The sequence below is a fragment of the Somniosus microcephalus genome, chromosome 5 (assembly GCF_052327205.1).
Source record: "Somniosus microcephalus isolate GS21.2 chromosome 5, FLI_Smic_1.0, whole genome shotgun sequence".
Lineage (NCBI taxonomy): Eukaryota > Metazoa > Chordata > Chondrichthyes > Squaliformes > Somniosidae > Somniosus > Somniosus microcephalus.
The window spans coordinates 319,543,279-319,571,245 of record NC_140991.1 but is presented as its reverse complement, the minus strand read 5'-3'; the positions used below and the strand labels follow the sequence as shown (position 1 = coordinate 319,571,245).

General features: G+C 44.6%; 1 protein-coding gene across 1 annotated transcript in view; it reads left to right on the top strand.

The window, feature by feature from the left end:
- Positions 1 to 27,967, top strand: part of ulk4 (unc-51 like kinase 4) — a 585,662-nt gene that overhangs the window by 127,696 nt on the left and 429,999 nt on the right. Inside the window, exon 16 of the mRNA XM_085989398.1 lies at positions 6,040 to 6,118. Coding sequence (XP_085845524.1) covers positions 6,040 to 6,118 — 79 coding nt within the window. The remainder of the gene's footprint in view (positions 1 to 6,039; positions 6,119 to 27,967) is intronic.

Here is a 27,967-nt window from a genome sequence, read left to right as displayed (position 1 = left end):
CTGCCCTGCTGTATGCCTCAGCGACATGGACCATGTACGGCAGGCACCTCAAAGCACTGGAGAGGTACCACCAACGCTGCCTCCGCAAGATCCTGCAAATCCATTGGCAGGATAGGTGCAGCAACGTCAGTGTTCTCGCTCAGGCCAACATCCTCGGCATCGAAGCTTTGACCATGCTCAATCAGCTCCGATGGACGGGTCACATTGTCCGCATGCCTGATACGAGACTCCCAAAACAAGCGCTCTACTTGGAGCTCCGGCATGGCAAGAGAGCCCCAGGTGGGCAGAGGAAACGCTTCAAGGACACCCTCAAAGCCTCCTTGAAAAAGTGTAACATCCCCACCGACACCTGGGAATCCCTGGCCCAAGACCGCACAAAGTGGAGGAGAAGCATCCGGGAAGGCGCCGAACACCTCGAGTCTGTTCGCCGGGAGCAAGCGGAAGCCAAGCGCAAGGAGCGCACGTCAACCCAAGCACCCCACCCCCCCGCCCCTCCAACCACCGTCTGCCCCACCTGTGACAGAGACTGTAGGTCCCGCATTGGACTCATCAGTCACCTGAGAACTCATTTTTAATGTGGAAGCAAGTCATCCTCGGTTGCGAGGGACTGCCTAAGAAGAAGAAACCTGAGGCTTGGGAGAATTTTAGAATTCAGCAAAGAAGGACCAAGAAATTGAAAAAAGGAAAATAGAATATGAGAGTAAACTAGCGAGAGACATAAAAACAGATTGTAAAAGCTTCTATAGGTATGTAAAAAGGAAAAGATTAGTGAAAGTAAATATGGGTCCCTTCCAGGCTGAGACAGGAGAAATTATAATGGGGAATAAGGAAATGGCAGAGAAATTAAACACATACTTTGTGTCTGTCTTTACGGAAGATGATGCAAAAAACTTGCTGGAAATAGTAGAGAAGCAAGGGTCTAGCGAGAATGAAGAACTGAAAAAAAGTAGTATTAGTAAAACAATCGTACTGGATAAATTAATGGGAAAGCCAATAAATCCTCTGGACCTGATGGCCGACATCCTAAGGTTTTGAAAGAGGTGGCTATACAGATAGTGGATGCATTGGTTGTCATCTTCCAAAATTCCGTAGATTCTAGAGCAGTTCCCACGGATTGGAAGGTAGCAAATGTAACTCCACTATTTAAGAAAGGAGGGAGAGAGAAAACTACTGACCAGTTAGCCTGAAATCAGCAGTAGGGAAAATGCTAGAATTTATTATTAAGGACGTGGTAACAGGGCACTGAGAAAATAATAATAGGATTGGGCAGAGTCAACACGGATTTATGAAAGGGAAATCGTGTTTGATGAATCTGTTAGAGTTTTTTGAGGTTGCAACTAGCAGAATAGATGAGGGGGAACCAGTGGATGTTGTGTATTTGGATTTTCAGAAGGCATTCGATAAAGTGCCACACGAGGTTATTAAACAAAATTAGTGCTCATGGGATTGGGGGTAATATACTAGCATGGATTGAGGATTGGTTGACGGAGAGAAAACAGAGAGTAGGAATAAACGGGTCATTTTCGGGTTGGCAGGCTGTATGTAACTAGTGGGGTACCGCAAGGATCAGTGCTTGGGCCTCAGCTATTCACAATCTATAGCAATGATTTGAATGAGGGGACCAAATGTAATATATCCAAGCTTGCTGATGATACAAAGCTGGGTGGGAATGTAAGTTGTGAGGAGGATGCAAAGAGGCTTCAAGGGGATATAGACAAGCTAAATGAGTGGACAAGAACATGGCAAATGGAACATAATGTGGAGAAATGTGAAGTTATCCACTTTGGTAGAGAAAATAGAAAAGCAGAGTATTTTTTAAATGGTGAGAGATTGGGAAATGTTGTTCAGAGGGACCTGGGTGTCCTTGTACACAAATCACTGAAAGTTAACATGCAGGTACAGCAAGCAATTAAGAAAGCAAATGGTATGATGGCCTTTATTACAAGAGGATTTGAGTATAAGAGTAAAAGCGTCTTACTGCAATTATATAGGGCCCTGGTGAGACCACACCTGAGGTATTGTGTACAGTTTTGGCCTCTTTACCTAAGGAAAGATATACTTGCCATAGAGAGTGTGCAACAAAGGTTCACCAGACTGGTTCATGGGATGGGGGGGATTGTACTATGAGGAGAGATTGAGTAGACTAGGCCTATATTCTCTGGCATTTAGAAGAACGAGAGGTGATCTCATTGAAGCATACAAAATTCTTACAGGACTTGACAAGGTAGATGCAGGGAGTATGTTTCCCCTGGCTGGGGAGTCTAGAACCAGGGGTCACAGTCTCAGAATAAGGGATCAGCCATTTAGGACTGAGATGAGGAGAAATTTCTTCACTCAGAGGGTGGTGAATCTTTGGAATTCTCTACCCCAGAGGGCTGTGGAGGCTCAGTTGTTGAGTATATTCAAGGCAGAGATCGATAGATTTTTGGATATTAAGGGAATCAAGGGATATGGGGATAGTGCAGGAAAGTGGAGTTAAGGTAGAAGATCAGCCATGATCTTTTTGAATGACGGCGCAGACTCGAGGGACCGAATGGCCGACTCCTGCTCCTAATTATTATGTTCTTTGAGTACTGCCATGGGATCTTCTATGTTAGAGGCAGAAAGGGCCTTAGTTTAACATTTTATCTTAAGGATTGCATCTTCAGCAATGCAGCACTCCCTTAGTACTGCACCAACGTGTTAGTCTAGATGATGCCCTGGAGTGGCATAAACTGATGAGCTTCTGAGTCGGAGGAAAACATGCTACCATTGAGCCAAGACATGCTCTACATTAACGTAAGATGTAGGACATTCAAAGAGTGAATACACAGTTAGGATACGGATTTCTGTGGAATAGCCTACCGAGGGAGGTAGGACAAGTAGCAAGGCTACTGAAGGGTATCAATGGAAAAAAGTGGCTGAGGATATCTGACTTTCAGGACTGGCTGAACGGATGAAATTGTTATTTTCCTGTCTCTTCCAGGGAAATTGGGACATGGTAGTCGAGGAGGGGGACCTTTATCTATATTTTTATCTATGATTCATTGTTGGTGACCAGGGCATCCTAGAGCTAGGTTGATTATGTTGAGGAGTTGGGGAGGAATCTCCCAGAGCTTTTCTGAAATTAGCAACCGATAATTTTGTCCTTTTTAAAATCTTGTTGAGGATCTAGAATTGCTAGCAATGTGTGAGGGTGGTGCGCAAGGTTGCACCATCTGATGGATTGTGAGCATTGTGGGGTTGATGGTATTGCTGTTAGCCTTTTCATATGTTCGTAGGTACATCCATTGTGATATTGTCCACCTGAGCTTCCGCCTGCAGTATGTGCAAGGTGCTTCCAATTAATGAATGAAGACGCTAATTTCCTAACATGTAAACACTCTAGAACGTGTGAGGATCCATCCTGTCAGTAACATAACAGTAAGGGAGACCTGGCCTCGGGCATCTTCCAGTGGGTGAGGGGGTGGTTGGGGGGGAAAAGCCAGTCAACTTTTCTGTAAGTGTATCGTTTTTCAGTACAGGTGGGAATTACACTGAATTAAATCTTGATGATGATTACTGGATGTCATGTGCTAAACCAAGCCATTGTGGTCATTGTAAATAGTGTTCTTCAGCTTGGGTGTCTCTGCTTTCAGCAGTTTCAGATTATTTACAACATGAATGATGAGCTACATTTCTGTTGCACTCCTCACTTAAGAAGATGTCCAGATCACGTGGCAGGATAGTGGACGCTGAGCATGAGGAAGAAAGGGAAGAGAGAGAGAGAAGATAGGAGGGGTCTAAAGCATGGTTGTGGTCAATATTTATCCCTCAATCAACATAACAAAAACAGACTATTTGGTCATTATCACATTGCTGTTTGTGGGAGCTTGCTGTGTACAAATTGGCTACTGTCTTTCCCACATTACAACAGTGACTACACTTCAAAAAAGTACTTCATTGGCTGTAAAGCGCTTTGAGATGTCCGCTGGTCATGAAAGGCGCTATAGAAATGTAAGTGTTTCTTAAGTCTTTTAATTTCCTTCAGCCCCACAACCCCCGAGATATCTGCGCTCCTCTAATTCTGGCCTCTCGAGCATCCCTGATTACAATTGCTCCACCATTGGTGGCCGTGCCTTCTGTTGCCTGGGCCCTAAGCTCGGGAATTCCCTCGCTAAACCCCTCCGCCTCGCTCCCTCTCTCTCCTCCTTTAAGACGCTCCTTAAAACCTACCTCTTTGACCAAGCTTTTGGTCACCTGCCCTAATTTATCCTTATGTGGCTCGGTGTCAATTTTATGTCTTAAAATACTCCTGTGCAGCGCCTTGGGACGTTTTACTACGTTAAAGGTGCTATATAAATACAAGTTGTTGAAGAGGAGGGACTTTAAGAGGCTTTTGAAACCAGTGAGGGAGTTGATGAGGTGGAAGTGCTGAGAAAAGGAGTTAATTGAAGTAAAAATCCCTCGTTTTTGAAAAGGATTGCATCTAGGTGGAAGTGACCAGAAGGATTCATTTTGCTATCCTGAACAATCTGTGGGCAAACCTTGGAAATTTCACAAGCGGAATAACGAATACCTACAATTGAGTGATGAGACTGGAGTGAATCAACATTAGGCTCAATGTGAAAATGTTTGAAATTTAGCAGCCACAAGATGGCAGTAATAACTTGCTGTTGAAAGGTCTGTGAATTCAGTTAATTGGACAGTCAGTGCACAGTCTAACTCTGAATAGTCTTCGCAGAAAGATCTTTTTGAGACTGCCCTTGCAGCAGCTTGTTTTGTGGCGGTGCTGTCATTAGTAAGTAACTCCAGGAATGTTTTCCAAACTTGCTTATATTCCATACTGGCATTCACAATTTGACAAGTAAGGAAAGTTAACACAAATACAGGCAAACTGTGAAAATAATTCCCGGATTGATGTGCTGAAAGCTGCACTTAAACGCAAAAAACCCCACAAAAACAAATTAAAACCAAAATTGCGACAATAAAATGAATAGCAAAAATCAGTTTGAGTCCCTCCTCTGCTTGGCTAAAGGTTGCAGGTTAGGAATGAGTTTATATAACTATACGGTATTCTTCAGAAAATTAACTGTTAGTTCACGTAATGTCATATCAGTGTGACTCGCTATTTAGCTGTAGCTGATTTAATGGCCCAGAAATTCGGGTCGGCGGCTTCCCGCGGGTGCAAGCCCCCAACCTGTACTTAACTAGCGCGCCGGCCGTTGTGCTGTGGGCCCCCGTGGAATTCCGATCCGGGGCCTGCTCCAGCTGTCGGCGCACCGTGCTTGTGTATCCCAGGGGCGCAGTTAGTTCGATGCGTCACCTGGGGTCACGTGGGCCATGGGGAGCCAATCAGAGCAGGGAATGCTTCATTCATAAGTTTGACAGGAAGAGCTGTCAAAACTTAGAAATACTACGGGCCCCAAAACATCACTAAATCTTCAAATAAATTTTTTTTAAACACATTTTTTAAATAAACTATAAATTACATGAAATAACTATTTTAAACAATAATTTAAATTTTTGAAAAAAATAATTTTATTTTCTAACGGGGCTAAAAATAAACTTACCTTGCTTTAAAGTATTTAAAAATAATAAACCTGTGGAAAAAATGTTTTAATTTTAATTAATTCACCACTTACCTTGTAAAAAGCAGGCCTTACGCCTGCTTTTTAAATATCTAACTTCTGGAGACTTACCCTCCCGGGAAAACCTGTTTAAAAAAAAACCTAAGTTCGATGCGCACGCGCTGCCTCTCCTGCGCATGCGTTCGACCTCTGAACCCCAGTGCATGCAGGAAACCGGCACTTCCATTGGGCCTACGGGCGAGTACCCCGTGTGTACTCACCCGTGGAGACCCGAATTTCTGGGCCATTATTATATTTTTAAACTAAAAGCAGAAATGATGCAAGTGAATTAAAATATATCCACATTTCTTCAGACTTGAGGTGCTTTATTGTCCAGTTAGAAAATTAAAAAAAACAATGATATAAGCAGATGTGTAAAGGCAGTGGCAGCACTGGTGGGACCATTCGGTTCCGAATTCTCTTAATGAACGTCTATTCTCTCTGCTTCCAGTCGTGCCAGAATGATCCGTCTGATTGGCTTGCTGGCCTACCACACAACTGAATTGAAGGACGATGTGCCAATCACAGAGGTAAGACCGTTTCTTTTTCAATCCGCGATGGTACAAGAGTGCACAACTGTTCCTGCTGAGTACAGCTCAGTTTGCATATTTCAGACCTGAACAGAAAATATTTCTTGGTTCAGATCAGTTGATTGGGCTAATTCAACATGGAAGTGTTCCAACTTTACGGCGCAATGTAGATTGCACATTCAAACTTGGGTCTTTATATATTCCCTATCCTTGTTGTTCTTCACCGGACACAGGGAGACTCTTTGTTTGGGAGAAAAATTATGCTGTTATATAATCATCACGAAAGAAAGAGAGAGACTTGCATTTCTATAGCACCTTTCATGACCACCAGATGTCCCAAAGCGCTTTACAGCCAATGAAGTACTTTTTGGAGTGTAGTCACTGTTGTAATGTAGGAAACGTGGCAGCCAATTTGCGCACAGCACTAACGGCAATGTGACAACGATCAGATAATCTGTTCTTGGTACTGCTGATCAAGGAATAAATGTTGGGTAGTACACCGGGGATAACTCCCCAGCTCCTCTTCAAAATAGTGCCATGGGACCTTTTACGTCCGCCTGAGAGAGCAGAGGGAGCCTCGGTTTAACGTCTCATCCGAAAGACGTCACCTCCGACAGTACAGCGCTCCCTCAGTACTGCCCTTCCGACAGTGCAGCACTCCCTCAGTACTGCCCCCTCCGACAGTGCAGCACTCCCTCAGTACTGCCCCCTCCGACAGTGCAGCACTCCCTCAGTACTGCCCCCTCCGGCAGTGCAGCACTCCCTCAGTACTGCCCCCTCCGGCAGTGCAGCACTCCCTCAGTACTGCCCCCTCCGGCAGTGCAGCACTCCCTCAGTACTGCCCCCTCCGGCAGTGCAGCACTCCCTCAGTACTGCCCCCTCCGGCAGTGCAGCACTCCCTCAGTACTGCCCCTCCGACTCAGTACTGCACTGGAGTGTCAGCCTGGATTTTGGTGCCTAAGTCGCTCATCATCAAGCAACAACATATCCAGCTATTGCAGCATATTTCTTGCGCTAGTTTAGAATAATTAATCTCTTATTTCTAGGGCTCCAAAAATAATCAACCGGTTTGTCCTAACTAGAAAAAACATTTGAATTCAAACAATTTGGATAAATCATTTGTAAAACAGAAGCATAGAGCTCTGAACTATTGAGAAATGTTTATTACCTGGAAGTATTTGTCGGGAATGAGATGCATGAATGTGCTGGCTGAGTTGATGGATGGTCATTTTGTGCTGCAGAAGGCCAAATGCATTGCAAGTAATAGCCCAAAATAAATAATGTTTCTGTTGACATTCATGCTTCATTTATCAAACGTATGCTATGTGAATATTCACAGCATTGACATTTCAGTTTGCCAACAGCCCAATTCCTTTAAGAAGCTTTCATTTATTTAACCGAAAAGCTAATGTTTCTGAAATGGGAATTTAATACTTTGAAATTCCATCGGCTGTCAGATGAAATCACTCTTTTTTACTTATTTAAATGAGCATTCAACCTGAATACAAAATCTAAGAGCATTCTCCGTGGAACAGTATTAGTGTAAATGTGTCATTTCTAAAGAACTTTGCTCGTGAAGTTTCATTCTATCACTTTTATGTTTTTATAACTAATGAAAGCACAACTGCAGAGTTCTCACGATAGCTTACGACTTCATTAAATGGGATTTACTGAAATAGAGATTGATGCATTGAAAGTGTAAGTCAACATCATCAAATACTGGTCCTATTCAATAAGACAATTCGAAAGGTGTTTGTCTGAACCCACATGATCCAGTTGTAGCTACTATTCCGATCCGGTTTTCAAAAAGTTTACGTTCGGGCTTCCTGAACTAGTTGTGTTGATCAAGGACTAACGAGTAATGAAGAACAAATTTAATTTATTGTGAAGTTTGATTATTTAGAGAAACAGACGCTGAAGTAAAAAAGCTAGCAGACAGGTGTCGAGTTCTGGTCAACTTGATGAAGAAAGAAACATTTTATTAAGATGTGACTAAAAGAACCTTAAATTTAAGCCACTGTCCAACCTTTTAGAATATAGAAATTAGAATGCAAGTTAAAGCCACTGAATTTGTGCTCGTTTTACCCCGGTTTTTGTGTTCTGGCTTAGCAAGTGGCTCTGCTGAAAATTTGGCCGTAAGCTCCTATCGGCAATATCTGCACAGAAACCGGCGTAAATTTCGCAGACATTTCTGCTTAAGTGCAATCCTGGAAATTGCAGGCCAGCGTGAACAGTTGTAAAGCTCTGTAATTTAACCCTCTGCGGTTCCTTCCTGTCGTTAACATTCTGAAAATAAAACTCCAATCATAAAAAATTACACTTTGATCTTCGAAATCCAACAGCCATCTACGTAACAGCTGATCTACATTTACAGCAGACTATGTCATGCAAATATTACAGATGTGTTCTTAAATTGAGTTTAGTCCATTTTGTATAATATCACTTAAATATCAGCAGAACTACAACACGCAATATTAGTTTGGTGGTGAAATCCTTTATTATTTTATCATTTACAGAGTGTATTCTGCTGTAAACTGGTTGCCATATTCCTACATCGCTTTTTATCCTCTCACCTGTGACATACCTTCATTATTTCCAATGCATTTGTAGACCACATGCTAGTGAACTGAAGTGTAAAGTTTAACTGTAACATTATATACTTATTTTTCTTTGATTAGTAAATGTGTAATGCTGAGTTTAAAGAACTTATTGGCCCGGATTTTGCGGTCAGCGGTGAAGGAGCGGTGTTCGCTGTTCACCTCACTGACAGCGGGCTTTAGAGCGGAGACTTGCTCTAATCCAGCGTCTGATTCAGCGCGGCGCCCTTTAATGTTGGCAAAATGTTGACATGATTTTCAAGCAGTGTTCCTCACAACATAGTTTCACTAATATTTTTGCTAAAATTAGAAGGGCTTTCATTCTCCCTTCCCACCCCCCACCCCAATGATCAAAGCACTTTCTCAACAGAAGTGGTATTAGCACTGGAGTAAAACCTTTTCCTGATGTAGTGTACAATCCTTATCGTTTGTGCCCTTGTATATAATGTCAATAATTCCTGGAACAAATTTGGTACTAAAATATTCCCTATTGTAAATTCTCTTTACGCAAATGATGTGGTTATAATTTTGTCTGAAATATTTTAAAAATCCTTATTTTAATGGGGATGTGTTATGCCCTGGTTTGTACTATAGGGTTACTTCTGACAGTAGTCGACTGCCCCTCCATACCATCTTATATGTTGCAGACACGTCCACAAAAGCCACTGCTGTTTTGAGCCCACATTGATAACCAGCTTCGATGTGGGTTGTGGGTACAAGTACCTGGTCACAGGTGTTCTGTCCAGGTCTAAACCCACATTGCTCCTTAGGGATGTAATCTTGGAGGAGTGGCACGAGTCTTTGGAGTAACATCCTTTCCAAGAGCTTGTACGTAAAGCACAGCAATGTGGTTGGTTTTCGGCTCATCGCTGCTTTCTCTGGTTTTGAGATGGCGATGACCGTTGCATGTTGCTCCAACTTGGGCATCTGACAAAAGATATGCACGTCCGTAAAGAAGCGCAACAACCAGTTGCAGGGATGTTGACCTCGGTTCCTCAGAAATTCTGGGAAGACGCCATCTGAGCCTGCAGTTTTACCAGATTCGGTAACCACCAGATCCTTGTTCAGTTCTTCGCTGGTGAATGGCCTTGATAAATAAAATCTCGGTGGGCCCTTTTTTTTACTTCCTGTTTTTCATGGCCACCTTGGAGTTCAGGAGAATTTGAGTGGCAAAAGCACCAGCTGTGACATGCAGGGCTCTGTTTTGAGATGGGTGTGGTCAACGCCACCAAGGTTATGGAGAAGTCTCCAGGCTTCCCTTCAAGTGGGTGAAATCTAGGGTCTGCATGGCTTCTGCCCCTCGCTCTTGTCAAGCAGACTTAGTGATTCCAAGAGTGTGGTTGCAGCAGTAGGGTTACTTGTCCTGTACTCCTATAGAATTGCTTCACTGTTGACTGACCAGCAGGGAATGTAGGCTTTTCTGTATCCATGAAGGATGTTCTTTCTCTCAGCCAACTTAAGGAAGTTGATAAACCTGTCAGAGTTTGCTGCGTTTGCAGGAATTCTTTGAGCAGCTTCTTATACTGTTTCCATGTGGCCATTAATGAGCCTTTGGATCGTTCAAACGTGGCTTTGGTGCTGATGTGATGAGATGGCCAACATGTATGGCCAGATGTTGCTGGCGATTCGGAAAGGCATCCAGGACTGTTCATTCGGCCATTAGGGGCTCGTACAGTGTCAGCCGTGGCTCAGTGGGCAGCACCCTCGGCTCTGAGTCAGAAGGTTGTGGGTTCAAGTCCCACTCCAGAGACTTGAGCACAAAAAACTAGGCTGACACACCCAGTGCAGTGCTGAGGGAGCGCTGCACTGTCGGAGGGGCAGTACTGAGGGAGCGCTGCACTGTCGGAGGGGCAGTACTGAGGGAGCGCTGCACTGTCGGAGGGGCAGTACTGGGGGAGCGCTGCAGTGTCTGAGGGGCAGAACTGAGGGCGCGCCGCACTGTCGGAGGGGCAGTACTGAGGGAGCGCTGCACTGTCGGAAGGGCAGTACTGAGGGAGCGCCGCGCTGTCGGAGTGGCAGTACTGGGGGAGCGCCGCATTGTCGGAGGGCAGTACTGAGGGAGTGCCGCATTGTCGGAGGGCAGTACTGAGGGAGTGCCGCATTGTCGGAGGGGCAGTACTGGGGGAGCACCGCACTGTCGGAGGGGCAGTACTGAGGGAGCGCCGCACTGTCGGAGGGGCAGAACTGAGGGCACGCTGCACTGTCGGAGGGGCAGTACTGAAGGAGTGCCGCACTGTCTTTTGGATGAGACGTTAAACCGAGGCCCTGATGCGCGCTCAGGTGGACGCAGAAGAGCCCATGGCACTATTTTGAAGAAGAGGAGGGGAGTTCGCCCCGGTGTCCTGGGGCCAATATTTATCCCTCAGTCAGCATCACTAAAAACAGATTATCTGGTCATTATTACATTGCTGTTTGTGGGAGCTTGCTGTGTGCAAATTAGCTGCTGTGTTTTCTACATTACAACAATGACTACACTTCAAAAAAAAAAGTACTTCATTGGCTGTAAAGCGCTGAGGTTGTGAAAGGCGCAATAGAAATGCAAGTCTTTCTTATTAGGGAGTCGTACATTTTGGTCACAGGACACAAAGCACTAGTCTGGAGAGTAGCCTTTTCTCTGTCTGGTGGAATGGAATGTTCCTGCCTGCTTAAGATCGAAGAGTAGGTATTTTTCATGTTTCAAGGAGCTGTTCAACTGGCACCATTGTCGTTCTATCCCCAGATTGTGTCAAGACTAAAATCCCCAAGCCATATGGAATGGTGACTGTGGTCTAGTAAAGCTAGTGTGGGCTAGGCAACATTTGGTGGTTTATAAACAACAGTAACCGTAAGATCACCGACACTTGTGATGGGGAGTGGCCTTGAGTTCAAGTCCAAGGAACAGTTGTTCCAGAGTTCTTGCCTCACAAACATTGCTAACCCATGGGCAGTGTTGGCTCACCACTAACTTGTACCCAAGAATGTGATATTTTGATGCTTTATCGTTATCTGCAACATGAGACTTGTGGTGTATGTGCCTTTAAGAGCAATTGTGGTGTATGTGCCTTTAAGAGCCCCAGGTGTGCGTAATGCCGGTAATTGCCACTTGGGCTATATAAGCCTGTGTATTGTGTATATCCTTTAGAACCCCCCCCCCCCAGACTTGCTTAGTAAATACCTATGAACCAACTCCTGTCTTCAGTGTCTTTATCTACACACGGACACTACAGTGGCGACGAAGTGGAAACGGACTTACCTGCAATTCGGCAGCACCTCAAGGACATCGATTCCTCCAGCGTCCAGAAGACTCAAGGAAGTTATAGAAACCGTGGTTTCACCAGCTGGCCAAGCTGGTGGCAGGTACTGCGCTAATCCTTCCTGGGCGTCAGGCTGGGGCTCCAGCGGCGGGCTCTACAGCTGAGACAGGCAGCGAAATCGGAGGCAAGCAATAACGGACTGGGAGGGTGCACTCGGGAGACGGCCGGCGCGGCAAGCAGGTCAGCGTTTAGACCTCCGTCGGGAACGAGTCTCCAACAGTGAATAAACGGAAACCACAGTAAAACAGCGTTGTTATCGGTAGCAGCGGCGGGAAAGCGCAGGAAGCGCCATATCGTTGCTACAGAGAGAAAAAAAAAGAGCGCGGGAAGCGCCATATTTTTTTATTTTTTTTGAAATGCCTAAGTCTGGCAATATTGATGCTTTTGATAACGAAACAGAGCCTAACTTTGGCAATATTGATGTTTTTGATAAGATAGAGAATTGGACCACATATGTAGAAAGAGTGGAGGTGTTTTGCACCGCAAATGGAATAGAAGATGAAAAAAAAGCTTCAGTGCTTCTGGATCTAATGGGCGCAGAAACATACAAGCTGTTACGCAACTTAATCACTCCAGCTGAACCGATGGACAAGAATTTTGAGGAGATTGTTGATACCCTACACTGCCAATTCGAGGCAGGACTGGCAGATTCTCTGCAAGACAAATTCATCTGCGATCCCCTAAGTGTAGAAACACAAAAAAAGGTATCTTCTGGAAAAGATTTAGCACTGGACAAGGCTTTCAGTGCAATAGGAGCGGCAAAGATACAGCAAAGGCCACAGGACTTCGGCACCCATGAAATGACACGGGGTTTCAAGAGATGTTATCGTTGCGGCAGATCCAACCATGACCAGAGGGATTGCTGGTTCAAAGAAAAAGCATGCAGGCGATGCGGAAAGATGGGACACATTCCACGTGTATGCCGATCTGAAAATAAAAAATCCACTAACGGGAAAAGAATCAATAAGGAAAAGCACAGAAAGGTACAAATGATGACGGACAGTAGCTCCAAAGACCAGAAGAGCGATAGCGACTCCGGGAACAAGAGACTAAGCTCTCTCAAATTACATAATTTAATTGCCAATGAAGATTACCAGACCATCTGGGTTACCCTCATAATAGCAGGGTCCCCAGTTAAAATGGAGCTAGATACAGGATCAGCTCTAACCGTAATAAATCGACGAGATTACGAGAGGCTATTTTCGCATATACCTCTAAAAGACACATCCATTATCTTAAAAACATATACGGGGCAGAAAGTATACCCCAAAGGAAAAATAAAGGTGCCTGTGGTATACAACGGCAAAGAAATACAAAAGTTGTATTTATACATTCTACAAGATGGTGGTCCACCGTTGTTGGGACGTGAATGGATAAGGAAGATACGTTTAGACTGGCACTCCATTCAGGCACTGATGGTGACCAGTAAGGAAAAAAACAAGGATGACATCATACCTGAACGATTAAAAGACATCTTGGCCAACGCCAAAGAAGTGTTTCAAGAGAAACTAGGAACCTTGAAAGGCATCACCGCCTCAATAAAAGTGGAAGATGCAGCAATTCCAAAAATTTTTAAGGCAAGACCGGTGCCATACGCAATACGTCCGGCAGTCGAGGCAGAGCTGGAGAATTTGGAAAAGGCAGGCGTATTATCCAAAATAGATTGGAGCGAATGGGCAACACCCATCGTTCCAGTCATGAAAAAAGCATTGAAAAATAACTCTGAGGAACAGAGAAAAATTCGCATCTGTGGGGACTTTAAGGTGACTGTAAACCCAGTCCTTCACACGGTACAGTATCCTCTTCCGAGGATAGAAGATATTTTCGCCGCACTATCCGGAGGAAAACGTTTCACAAAAATTGACTTGGCACAGGCATATCTACAGATGGAGGTTGAGGAGACCTCTAAAAAGTATCTCACAATAAACACACACAAAGGCCTGTACCAGTACAATCGACTGGTTTTTGGAGTAGCATCAGCTCCAGCTATCTGGCAAAGAGCTATGGAGCAAGTCCTGCAAGGGATTCCGGGGACTCAGTGTTACCTAGACGACATCCTTATAACAGGAGAAAACGACAACGAGCACCTTGCCAATTTGGAGCAGGTGCTCACTAGGCTGAAAGAATGGGGCCTACGAGCAAATCGCCCCAAGTGCGAATTTTTCCAAAATCAGATATCATATTGTGGCCACATAATTAATAAGGAAGGGTTGCATAAGTCACCTGAAAAAATTGAAGCAGTTATAAAAGCCCCAGCACCTGAAAATGTTTCACAATTGAGGTCATTCCTGGGATTAATAAATTACTATCATAAATTTTTACCGAACTTATCAACTATTCTACACCCTCTTAATGATCTTCTACACACAGGAGTGATTTGGAAATGGAACGAAGACTGTAAATGTGCCTTCCATAAATGTAAAGACTTAATCACATCCGAGAAAGTTTTGGCTCATTACAACCCATCACTACCAATCAGACTGGCGTGCGATGCATCCCCTTACGGCATAGGAGCGGTATTGTCCCATAGATTCCCTGATGGCTCGGAACGGCCGATAGCTTTTGCGTCACGCTCATTAAACTCAGCTGAGCGTAACTATTCCCAGATAGACAGGGAAGCACTCAGCCTGGTATGGGGAGTGAAGAAATTCAACCATTACCTACACGGACAAAAATTTACCTTGCTGACTGACCATCAACCCCTCATCTCCATATTCAACCCTGAGAAAGGTGTCCCCATTATGACGGCACAAAGACTACAGAGGTGGTCCCTTTTTCTAGGGGCACTCCAATACAACATTGAATACAAAGGGTCAAAACAGCATGGGAATGCTGACGGTTTATCGCGCCTGCCGTTGCCAACGATAGAAGAGGCACCTACAGTAGACCCAGTAGAGATATTCCACTCTACCATACTGGAATGTCTACCGGTGACAAATTCTGCCATTGAAAGGGAGACCAGAAATGACCCTACTCTCTCACGGGTCTACGATTTAACAATGAAGGGATGGCCAGCACATGGCGAACCACTGTTGCCAGCATTCTCGCAAAGAAGAGAACAGCTGTCAGTGTGCCGAGGAACCTTGATGTGTGGATCCAGAGTGGTGATTCCACCCAAACTCCAGGATAAAGTGCTAAAGGAGCTTCACGAGGGGCATCTGGGTGGAGTGAAAATGAAGAACCTAGCTAGGGCGTTTGTATGGTGGCCAGGTATCGATGGAGACATCGAAGACATGACCAAGAGCTGCCTAGGATGCCAGAAGGTCCAAAATGCTCCGCCACAGGCCCCTCTACATCCATGGGAGTGGCCCTCATCTCCCTGGCAAAGGGTGCACATCGACTTTGCTGGTCCATTTATGGACTCAATGTTCTTAATCGCAGTTGATGCACACTCCAAGTGGCCGGAGGTAATAAAGATGTCCTCCACCACCACGGAAAAAACCATCACAGTATTAAGGACCATATTTGCCAGGAATGGGCTGCCGGAACAGATATGTTCTGATAATGGACCGCAATTTGTGTCCGAAGAATTCAGAAAGTTCTTAAAAGAACAATGGGGTAAAGCACTACACGTCCGCCCCATACCATCCCGCCACCAATGGATTGGCTGAAAGGTTTGTCCAGACCTTTAAGAAGGCCATAAAGGCCATGGGTAATGAAGACATAAAACTTCAGCACAAGGTGGATAACTTCTTATTTGCATATAGGAATGCAACACATATGGTTACAAACCAAACTCCCGCCATGATGTTCTACAATAGAAACCTAAGATGCCGGCTGGATTTGGTCAAGCCCAACATCCGAAGGGACGTGGAGAACCGGCAGTTTCAGGGCATGAATGAAAGGCCAACTAGGGCCTTCCAGATAGACCAACCGGTTTTGGCCCGGGACTACCGTACCGAGAAATGGCAGCCTGGAACTATCTGCACACGACTAGGACCACTGATGTATACCGTGGACATCGGAGAAAGCATAATAAGGCGCCATGCTGACCAAATCATCAAGTCATCCGAAAAGGGACAACCTACACCACCACGCTATACATCTAACGATGAAGTAGAGATACCCATATCTACCTCCGATCCGGTGATACTGGAACCCGATGAACCCGACACTGGCCTTCAAGCCGAATCAGCCTTGCCAGAAGAACCTACTACACCACCAGAAACTACTACACCCCCGAGGCGTTATCCGGACCGAGTCAGGAAGCCTCCTGAGAGACTAACTTATAATTAATTAATACAGCAATGTATATTATTTTGCATATAACATGTAATTAATAATTACTTAAAATATGATGTACTAGTTAGCTAGAAGGGGAGGAATTGTGGTGTATGTGCCTTTAAGAGCCCCAGGTGTGCGTAATGCCGGTAATTGCCACTTGGGCTATATAAGCCTGTGTATTGTATATATCCTTTAGAACCCCCCCCAGACTTGCTTAGTAAATACCTATGAACCAACTCCTGTCTTCAGTGTCTTTATCTGCACACGGACACTACAAGACTCTTGTAATGCAAGAACATCAATCTTTTGTTTGTATGCCAACTTGGTCGGGTCGTTGTATTTTGCAGATGAGAGGCCTTCCATGTTGAGGTGACAGACCTGTAGATGTGACCTTAGGTCTGTTGTTTGATGTTGGCCTTGAAAAGGACGGTCTTAGTTAGGAACGCCGAGTGTGTTGCTTTTTGCACCAGTAGGTTGTGCTTAGCCAGGGAGCAATTTACTCCTTACTTGCTGGCGGGTGATAGCAACGAGAATCTCTATTGGAGGAGGTGCAGTCAAGTGGCTGTGAAGTACCCGTGTGCTGTGACTGATGTGGTACGATGTAGGTTTGACCTGTTTATTTAACCAAGACATGATGAACAAAGTGTGAGGTGATGCATTTTGGGAGGACTAACAAGGCAAGGGAATACACGACGAATGGTCGGACCCTAGGAAGGACAGAGGATCAGAGGGACCTTGGTGTGCATGTACATAGATCCCCGAAGGCAGCAGGACAGGTAGATAAGGTGTTTAAAAAGGCATATGGGATACTTGCCTTTATTAGTCAAGGCATAGAATATAAGAGCAGGGAGGTTATGATGGAGCTGTACAAAACGCTAGTTAGGCCACAGCTGGAATACTGTGTGCAGTTCTGGTCGCCACACTGTAGGAAGGATGTGATTACATTGGAGAGGGTGCAGAGGAGATTCACCAGGATGTTACCTGGGCTGGAGTGCTTAAGCTATGAAGAGAGACTGGACAGGCTGGAGTTGTTTTCCTTAGAGCAGAGAAGACTGAGGGGGGACCTGATTGAGGTGTACAAAATTATGAGGGGCGTAGATAGAAAGGAACTTTCCTCTTAGTAGAGGGGTCAATAACCAGGGGGCATAGTTTCAAGGTAAGGGGCAGGAGGTTTAGAGGGGATTTGAAGAAAAACTTTTTCACCCAGAGGGTGGTTGGAATGTGGAACTCACTGCCTGAAAGGGTGGTAGAGGCAGGAACCCTCCTTCAAGAAGCATTTAGATGAGCACTTGAAACGCCATAGCATACAAGGCTACGGACCAAGTGCTGGAAAATGGGATTAGAATAGACAGGGCTTGATGGCCGACGCAGACACGATGGGCCGAAGGGCCTCTTTCTGTGCTGTATATCTCTATGACTCTATAAAGTCCTAAATACTGGGAAGGAATAGCGAAGCGGATGTCCTTCCCCTTGTACGCCTTGCAACCAGCTGTAGGGCAGCAACCTTCTGAACTTCCCAACAGAGGTATTGCGTGCAACACAGAATACCGGAAAGAAAAGCTGTGAATTTTTAAATTAAACATATGAACATTGATATAATTAATCTTGTCGATGAGGCACTCTTATTTACATTGGAGCAGGTCAAAAATGTCGATCTATAAGAATATTCAACTTCAAAAAGAAAGACCTGACATGGAACCTGGTGTCTGAAGTGTTGATACTTGCCTTAAAACAAATATCAAAGGACCTCAAAGACATGACTGTTGGCCTGACTGGCGCCTCTTTATATCACTGTCGACTTGCATGTTTTCAGAAGTTATATATTTCGTTTTGTACAGAATCCAAGGAAATTTAAAAAAACATTAAAGGAGGTGCAGTATGAAAGAAAATTTGTTCCCATTAGGGCATTCAATGTTTACGTTCATAAAGTTATCACCCTACAGAAGAAGATTTTTTTGTTTATGCCCAGGCTTGTTCTCCTTGTTGTAACATCTGCAAATGTTTTCTAAAATTTTCTTCATTTACCATGTAGGCAAAAGAGTCATAAAGTACACATCACAATTCTGTTGACACTCCCAGTGCAGTGCTGAGGGAGTGCCATGCTGTTGGAGGTGCCGTCTTTCGGATGAGACGTTAAAACAAGGCCTCGTTTGCCCTCTTGTGTGGACATAAAAGATCCCATGGCACTATTTCAAAGAAGAGCCGGGGAGTTCTCCCCGGTGTCCTGGCCAATGTTTATCCCTCAATCAACATCACTAAAAAACGGATTACAGGAAACACTCTCTTTACCGGCACCTAAATAACCGGAAATCTCTCTTAACCGGCAAAATTCAGGAGTAGGTTCAGGTAAGTTTTACTTCATATTAGTGGCCGTGTAACCGGGGTTCCTGGATCTGTGGCCGTGTAACCGGGGTTCCTGCACTTGTTGCCATGCAACAGGGACGCCTGGATCAGTGGCCATGTACAGGGCTCTCGTACCTTAGTAAGTATACCTCTCTGTAATCCGGACTTTTTGATCAACCGGCACCACGTCGGTCCCGTCGGTGCCGGATAAAAAAGAGTTTCCTGTATTTGGTCATTATCACATTGCTGTTTGTGGGAGCTTGCTGTGCGCGAATTGGTTGCCGCGTTTCCTACAATACAACAGCGACTACACTTCAAAAAGTACTTCATTGGCTGTAAAGCGCTTTGGGACGCCCGGTGGTTGTGAAAGGCTCTATATAAATGCAAGTTTTTTTTATGTCAAGTGGCCTATTGGATAAGCCAATCGTTTACTTTGAAAATAGCAGTGAAGAATTCAGTCACGAAGTTCAAGTGAATCTTTTAGAAGTAATGTAGAGGATAAGGTTAAAAAAAAAAAGTGTTCTAAAAGTACAAAGCCCGCTTAACACATTGGACTGCAAGAACTATCAAAGCAAGGTAAAGGAAGTTAGATGCTGGTTAGGAGAGCAAAAATAGAAACTGAGGTTATGATAGCAGGGAATAAATGTCAAGCGTTCCATAAATATATTTGCAACAAGTGGGCAATAAAGGAAATGGTGGGACGTTCAAAAGATCCCAAAGGTGACATGATCTCAGGTGACCAAGGATTAGCAAATATACTAAGTGAATTTTTCTTCCCTGTGTTCATGGAGCAGACTATAGGCAGTCTTTGCAGTGCAAAATTTGAATTTCTGGGTGGAGGGGAAATGGAGGAAGTACTACAAGAAACAGAAATTTCACACGGGGCTACAGTAGCATCGTGGTTACGTTACTGGACTAGTAATCCAGACACATGAGTTCAAATCCCAAATTCAATTAAATAAATCTGTAATTTAAAAAAAAAAGCTAGTGTCAGTAATGAAACTACCAGATTGTCATAAAAACCCATCTAGTTCACTAATGTCCTTTAGGGAAGGAATTCTGCTGTCCTTACCCGGTCTGGCCTATATGTGACTCCAGACCCACAACAATGTGGTTGACTCTTAACTGCCCTCTGAAATGGCCGAGCAAGCTAATCAGTTGTACCAAACCGGCAGGTGTACCTTCATCACAAGGACTGCAGCGGTTCAAGAAGGCGGCTTCCCACCACCTTCTCGAGGGCAATTAGGGATGGGCAATAAATGCTGGCCTTGCCAGCGACGCCCACATTCCGTGAATGAATTTTTAAAAAAGGCAGTCACTGAGGAACTGAAGAAGGAAAAGGGAGACGAGGCACCTAATTCAATGGCTTTAATGCAAGGCTACTTTATTAAGATTGGCCATATCCTTGCCACTTTAGGGAATCATTAGAAACAGAAGTAATGCCCCGGGATTGGGAAGTAGCAATCTTTAAAAAGGGCCATAGGGACAATCCAGAGAACTGCGGGCCAGTGAGCCGAACATCTACTGTGGATAAAGTTTTAATTTTAAATTATTGATCGTTGGAATGCGGATGTCGCTGGTAAGGCCGGCATTTATTGCTAATCCCCAGTTGCCCTAAGACGGTGGTGTTGAGGCTTCTTTTGTATTGGAAGGTATCCTGAGAGAGGAGACCATGAAAGAAACACTGTCTGTGTGGAGTTTGCACATTCTCCCCGTGTTTGCGTGGGTTTTCTCCGGGTGCTCCGGTTTCCTCCCACAGTCCAAAGATGTGCGGGGTTAGGTTGATTGGCCATGATAAAAATTGACCCTTAGTGTTAGGGGGATTAAATACATGGGGTTACGGGGATAGGGTGGGATATGTGTTGGTGTAGGGGTTACGGGGATCGGGTGGGATATGTGTCGGTGCAGGCTCGATGGGCCGAAATGGCCTCTATCTGTACTGTGAGGTTTCTGTGATTTCTGTGATTTCTGTGAAAAGTGAAAGACTTGCATTAATATAGTGCCTTTTACTGCCTCAGGACGTCCCAAAGTGCTTCAGAGCCAATGAAGTACTTTTGAAGTGTGATCACTGTTGTAATGTAGGAAACGTGGCAGCCAATTCGCAAAACAGCAAGCTCCCACAAAAAGCAATGTGATAATGACCAGGTAATCTATTTTAGTGATGTTGGTTGAGGGATAAATATTGGCCAGTAGCTAAGGTGTCAATATGGGAATTCCCCAACTAATGCACCACGTTGACCCCTTAAATAAGAATGTTCTGAAAAAATAAATGTATGTATTTAGTGATATGATGCGGCCCGTGTATCGAGTCTAAGCTCAGCTTGTCTGTGCAGACCAGCGTTGAGCTTTTGACAGACCTACTGCTGAGATCGGGGCCGATTTGCCACCAGATTGGCAAAGATACAAATGCATCTTAAAAGATACTGAGCGTGTGCAACAAAAAGAAAGACTTGCATTTCTATAGCGCCTTTCACGACCACCGGATGTCCCAAAGCGCTTTACAGCCAATGAAGTACTTTTTGAAGTGTAGTCACTGTTGTAATGTAAGAAACGCGGCAGCCAATTTGCTCACACCAAGCTCCCACAAACAGCAGAGATAAATGAGACGAGAGTGCGACCATTGAACCATGGTTGACACCTGGATGATGTAAATGTGAGCCAACATGGATTTATGGACTATCTTGCCCAACGAATTACTGGAGTTCTTTGAGGCAATGACGAGCCTTGCTGACGATGGGAATTCTACGTATGTGATATTTAGATTTCAGCAATATATCTGATCCGTACCATGCAAGCCATTAGGCCATGAGGTAGGATAGCATGGAATAGGGGTAAGCTTCTGAAGTGGATTAAATATCGGCTAAACCGGAGAAAGCGAAGGGTGGTTGTGAACTGAGGCACATTGACATGACCAGGGATTACTAGGAGGGTACTACAGGGATCAGTGCTGGGGCCATTGGTCTTCGCAGTGTGCATGTATGACTTGGAGCTGGTGCCCAAACAAAGCTGTCGTACTTTGCAGATGCTACTAAAGTGGGAGAGGTTGCAAACGACAAGGAAAAAGCAAACCAAATACCGTGGGATCTGGATAGGGCTGGTTAGTAGCAGATGGCACTTAATATTGACAAATGCACGGTAAAGAGATTAGCGGAGAGTGATCAACAGTGGGAATATAAACTAAATGGCTCTCGGCTACCCCGGAGAGAGGTATCTGGGGTATTGATGGCAAGCTCATTGAAACACCTCTTGTGCAGCGCCTAAAGGAAAGCTAACTGAATCTTGGCAAGACGGATAGAGCGCACATCCCAGAGCTGATAACGAGTCTGTAGAAGGTGCTGGCATCACCGTACCTTCAGGACATTGTACATTTCTAGTTGCCATACTACAACAAGGATATCCAGGCATCGGGGGCAATGCAGACAAGGGCAACCAAACTGAAGTCTAGCTTAAGGCACCCGAGTTATGAGGAGAGGTCAAAAACTCTGGGATTGTTCACTCTGGAGAGTAGACCACTCGAGGGAGATAGTTAAGATTTTTGAGGGAATAGATAAGTTGAATCTGATGATTATGTTTAACATAGCCGCAGACTCTGCACATTTTAACCTAACTCCAATGTAAATTTCCCCAACGTGTGCACCCCTTTTTTCATAAAATACTATGTTCCTGCTACCCAAGGCATAGTTAACTGTCTAATTAAAAGTCTTGTGTTTAGCATGTGTCTATGAGACAAATAATCCTGATTATAATCTTGATTTTTAAAAATGCAAAAAGTTCCCAATAGGCTACTTTTAATTGAACGATCCTGGCTGCCTTAAAAAGTCACATTTGAGACAGGAAAATTACAAATCAACACTCAACCAGCAGCAAAACAAACACCAGTTACAAATTAACACCCTACAACCACCCCAAAGTTCAAAACATGCTGGAATTTCTTTTGGCTTTTAAGCCATTGTTTATGGACTAGAATCATAGAATTTTCTCCTTCAAGTATTTATCCAATTCCCTTTTGAAGGCTTCTATTGAATCTGTCTCCACCGCCCTATCAGGCAGCGCATTCCAGATCCTAACCACTCGAACATTGAAACTTTTTTTTCCCAAAGAAATCATTAAAGTTAGTCATACTCTCAGCTCTCCACTCTCAAATACTTAATACATTGCTAGAATGTTCTATTGTCTACTATTTTATCATAGATGTTAACCCATTTCAAAATAAATGGATTCATGTCAGTGTTAAAATAGTAGCATTATTGAGCATCTGTCCGGTAATATCAGCAACAGTAATTTCTCAGCTATCATTTTCAGATTTCCTGTGCATGAAGAAATTGCTCGTCCTTCCTGAGTTGTGGTCGAAGTGTGGCCAAGTAGCTGAACACAGGCGATAAGCAGCAGCGATTGGACAGGGAGAGGTAGTCGTAGTCCCAATGTTACCACATATTGCAGCAACTGTTGTATCCCATTCAATCTTCAAAATGCTGGTTTATCTGAATTAATGTCACTTGTAAGACCAGGGATGGGAATTTGGTCGGAGCTGCTCCAAGGAAGTTACTGGCCTAGACCTTTTGGTGATAAATTGACAATACTTTGAGGCATGTTCTCGAGTGTAGCAGAATCCGTGCGAATAATAAGAACATTGTAGGAGTCTACGTACTCCTAACAAAATATACTGAACTCGGAGAGGTTCAACAGAAAAGGTTTAATTGTTGAGACCACATGTTGCACACAAAAATGGCGTCAGAGCTTACACCAAGTCTGACTGCTTTTCATCAGTCCCCAGCTTCGACTGCTCCTCCCCCGCTCTGGGCTTAACTATGTTGCAGATCGAGTTTCTTAAAGGTGTGATCCTTCTTAAAGGCATGACGCCTGATTTATAGTCTACAGACCAAAAAGCGGATTGTGACCTTTCTGTGATCGGTACGCCACAACATAAGACATAGGAGCAGGAATAAGTCATTTGGCCCCTCGAATCTGCTCCGTCATTCAATAAGATCATGGCTGATCTGATCTTGGCCTCAATTCCACTTCCCTGCTCCCTCCCCATAACCCTCGACTCCCTTACCGTTCAAAAATCTGTCCATCTCCACCTTAAATATATTCAATGACCCAGCCGCCACAGCTCTCTGGGGAAGAGAATTCCTAAGATTCACGACCCTCTGAGAAGAAATTCCTCCTCATTTCCGTTTTAAATGGGTGCCCCCTTATTCTGAAACTATGCCCCCTAGTTCTAGATTCCCCCACGAGGGGAAACATCCTCTCTGCGTCTACCTTGGCAAGTCCCTTCAGAATCTTACATGTTTCAATAAGAGCCCCTCTCATTCTTCTAAACCCCAATGAGGATAGGCCCGACCTGCTAAACCTTCCTCATAAGACAACATGCAGTAACTGAGGGGTGGCAAGGAAATAATCGACATGCCACTGCGCCAACGATTAAAAGATGCAAAAAATGATTGTGCATCAAGTTGGAGCAGGACATGATTAACATTTGATTTCAGCCTTACATAGAAGTGGTTCTGGAACAATAGAACGTCATCATTTAAACAGGATACATTGACCCGGAGTTTACCTTCTCGTCAGTTGCAAGAAGTGTGAGAGAAGTGGGTTTATTCCTGTATTTAATCAACACTTTGAAGATGGCATGGGAGGGGGGAAAATTAAATCTTCCCAGTGCTGTTGAACCTGCTGTATTCTACTGATAAAAAGAAAGAAAGACTTGCATTTCTATAGCGCCTTTCACAGCCACCAGACGTCTCAAAGCGCTTTACAGCCAATGAAGTACTTTTTGAAGTGGAGTCACTGTTGTAATGTAGGAAACGCGGCAGCCAATTTGTGCACAGCAAGCTCCCACAAACAGCAATGTGATAATGACCTGATAATCTGATTTTTGTTAATGTTGATTGAGGGATAAATATTGGCCCCAGGACACCAGGGAGAACTCCCCTGTTCTTCTTCGAAATAGTGCCGTGGGATCTTTTACGTCCACCTGAGAGAGCAGACGGGGCCTCAGTTTAACGTCTCATCCGAAAGACGGCACCTCCGACAGTGCAGCACTCCCTCAGTACTGCATTGGAGGGTCAGCCTAGATTTTTGTGCTCAAGTCTCGAGTGAGACTTGAACCCACAACCTCCTGACTCAGAGGCGAGGGTGCGGCCCACTGAGCCACGGCTGAGTCAAAGAGGTGCCGAAAGGAGTACGGAGAGCTGGAGAAGCTTGGAGAGAGGGAGTTCCAGAGTAGAGGACCGAGACAGCTGAAGGCACGGTGGCCAGTGATACAGCGGGGAAGGGGAGTGCTCAAGATGCCAGAGTCCAGGGAATGCAGAGTTCTGGTGGTGTTGTAGGGATGGAGATGGTTTGAGATAGGGAAGTGTGAGGCCATGAAGGGATTTAAAATTTAAAATTGGAAGCACTGATGGACCAGGAGCCAATGTAGGTCAGCAAGGGCTGGCGTGATGGGTGTTCCACACACTTGGTGTTCGGATACGGTCCATATGTAAAAATGATGGAAATTACAGCAGAGGAGGAGGCCATTTGGTGCAGTGTGCCTGTGCCAGCTCTCGCTCTTTAGCTGTCTGCTCTAATCCCATTTCCTTGTTCTTTCCTTATATATTCTTCATTTTCAAAAACATATCTAATTCCCTTTTAAATGATATAAGCTGTCTCAACAATGACATGAGCTAAAGCCTTATATGTTTCATTAATGATGATCTTGAGTATATGCCCCCTAGTTACTGATTTCAAAATTCTTTTAAAGAGCTCTGAAAGAAAATTCTTTGAACAATTTTCACACCATTTCTACATTTTTCTGGGGGTGGGGCAGCTTGTCGCTGCTCTGATGGAGATTTTCAAACGCCTTTGTGGCAGTTGTTTTGGAGCTGCAATCATGTCACAGTGGGTTTCCTCCCTCCCCCCGCATTATGACTTTGCCTTTTAGATGAATTAAAAGTGAACAAATTTTGAGATGCCAGGCAAATCGGGTTACATCCCCAGCAGGTAGCTCCACACCAGAATCTACGGGCAGAAGTACACGTACTTCCATTTTCTAGAGCCATAGTGCCTTCGCACGCTTCAATTTACAAGAGGCACTGTGCCATACTTCAAGTGCACCCACAACCAAACTCCTCCACACACACGGCACTGCCAGTGACGATCAAGGTCACTACTCTCCTATTATGCTTTGGGCTCAGCTCACGTTGCGACTCGGAACATACGTAATGTAAACCAATCAGCTGTCTATCAATATATAATAAAGCAACAAGTAATGCCTGAATTCCACCACTCCACCATTGGCGGCCGTGCCTTCAGCTGCCTGGGCCCTAAGCTCTGGAATTCTCTCCCTAAACCGCTCCGCCTCTCTACCTCTCCTCCTTTAAGACGCTCCTTAAAATCTACCTCGTCACCTGCCCCAATATCTCCTTATGTGGCTCGGTGTCAAATTTTGTTCGATAATCGCTCCTGTGAAGCACCTTGGGACGTTTTACTACGTTAAAGGCGCTATATAAATACAAGTTGTTGTTGGAAGGTTTGGGAGACCAATTTGGGAGGAAATTCTTTTTCCGGATCCACGGCTTAAAGAAAATGGGAATTTAAGGTGAAAATCACAATTTTATTGATCTTGACATGCAGCAATTTGTACCGTTTATTTTAATCCACTAGAGCCTGCTTGTTTATTTGCAGCTAAGTCACGACTTCAGCTCTTTGGCCTTGATTGACTTGCCCTTCCTTATTCAGACCTGGTTTACATTTACTTAAGGATTTCTTTAGTTTTCTGAAATTCCATAATGGGGCCTTGAAATAAAAAACTGTTAGTTGTATCACTCCAGCCAGCATTCAATATTGTCTAACATCCTTCAACCAAGCAAGTTCATCTCCTTCCCAAAGTGCAACCAACTGCTGCATGAGGGGCTGTGCAATTTTATAGAACAGCAGAATTCCTGAAGTTCCAGGAGATTATGGCCCTACCTGCCCCCTGGCACACTTGCAATAATCGGAAAGGATTCAGCTTTCTCAAAGTTCAGCTCATTTGCAACCATCAGCACTGGACTATGCACATCAGTGCTCACTTCCCAGCTAGCTGTCATGATTTTGTGTTTTTGTGACTGGAAGGCTGTTTCCAGTGGGGTTCCGCAGGGCTCCGTACTGGGTCCTCTGCTTTTTGTGGTATATATCAATGATTTGCACTTGAATGTAGGAAGTATGATTAAGAAGTTTGCAGATGATACAAAAATTGGCCGTGTGGTTGATATTGAAGAAGAAAGCTGTAGACTGCAGGAAGATATCAATGGACTGGTTTGGTGGGCAGAACAGTGGCAAATGGAATTCAATCTGGACAAATGTCAGGTAAAGCATTTTGAGGAGGGCTAACAAGGCAAGGGAATACACAATAAATGGTAGGACACTGAGAAGTGCAGAAGATCAGAGGGACCTTGGAGTGCATGCCTACAGATCCCTGAAGGTAGCAGGCCAAGTAGATAAGGTGGTTAAGAAGCTCTACGGGATACTTGCCTTTATTAGCCGAGGCATAGAATATAAGAGCAGGGAGGTTATGCTTGAACTGTATAAAACACTAGTTAGGCTGCAGCTAGAATACTGCGTGCAGTTCTGGTCACCACATTACAGGAAGGATGTGATTGCACTACAGGGGGTGCAGAGGAGATTTAGGAGGATGTTGCCAGGGCTGAGGAATTTTGGCTATGAGGAAAGATTGGATAGGCTGGGGTTATCTTTGGAACAGAGGAGGCTGAGGGGAGACCTAATTGAGGTGTATAAAATTATAAGGGGCCTAGATAGAGGGGATAGGAAGGACTTATTTTCCTTCGCAGAAAGGTCAATAACCAGGGGGCATATATTTAAAGTAATTGGTCAGAAGTTTAGAGGGGATTTGAGGAGAACTGTTTTCACCCAGAGGGTGGTGGGGGTCTGGAACTCACTGCCTGAAAGGGTGGTAGAGGCAGAGACCCTCATCACATTTAAAAAGTACTTGGATATGCACTTGAAGTGCCGTAACCTACAGGGCTACGGACCAAGAGCTGGACAGTGGGATTAGGGTAGTTAGCTCTTTGCTGGCCGGCACGGACAAGATGGGCCGAATGGCCCCCTTCTGTGCTGTTTCTATGATTCTATGATTTCTCTATTTTAAGGTTGAGCGGATATTTGACCCACAAAATTTAATTCTCGGCTGGCTCCTGGACAATCAAGGTTATCTTTTGGCGCCATTGGCTTACGTAAGGTATCTCGGAACAGCTGGGCACAGGCATAATAAATTGCTGCCGCCTACCAGAGTGATAATGGAGGCCATTGGAAAAAGAAAGTCCCCAGGTACATGTAGGGACCACGAAGAGGAGCCTGAAGAGAGTGCAGAGAAGAATCCATTGCTGGCTGCCACAGCTCTCATACAGGAC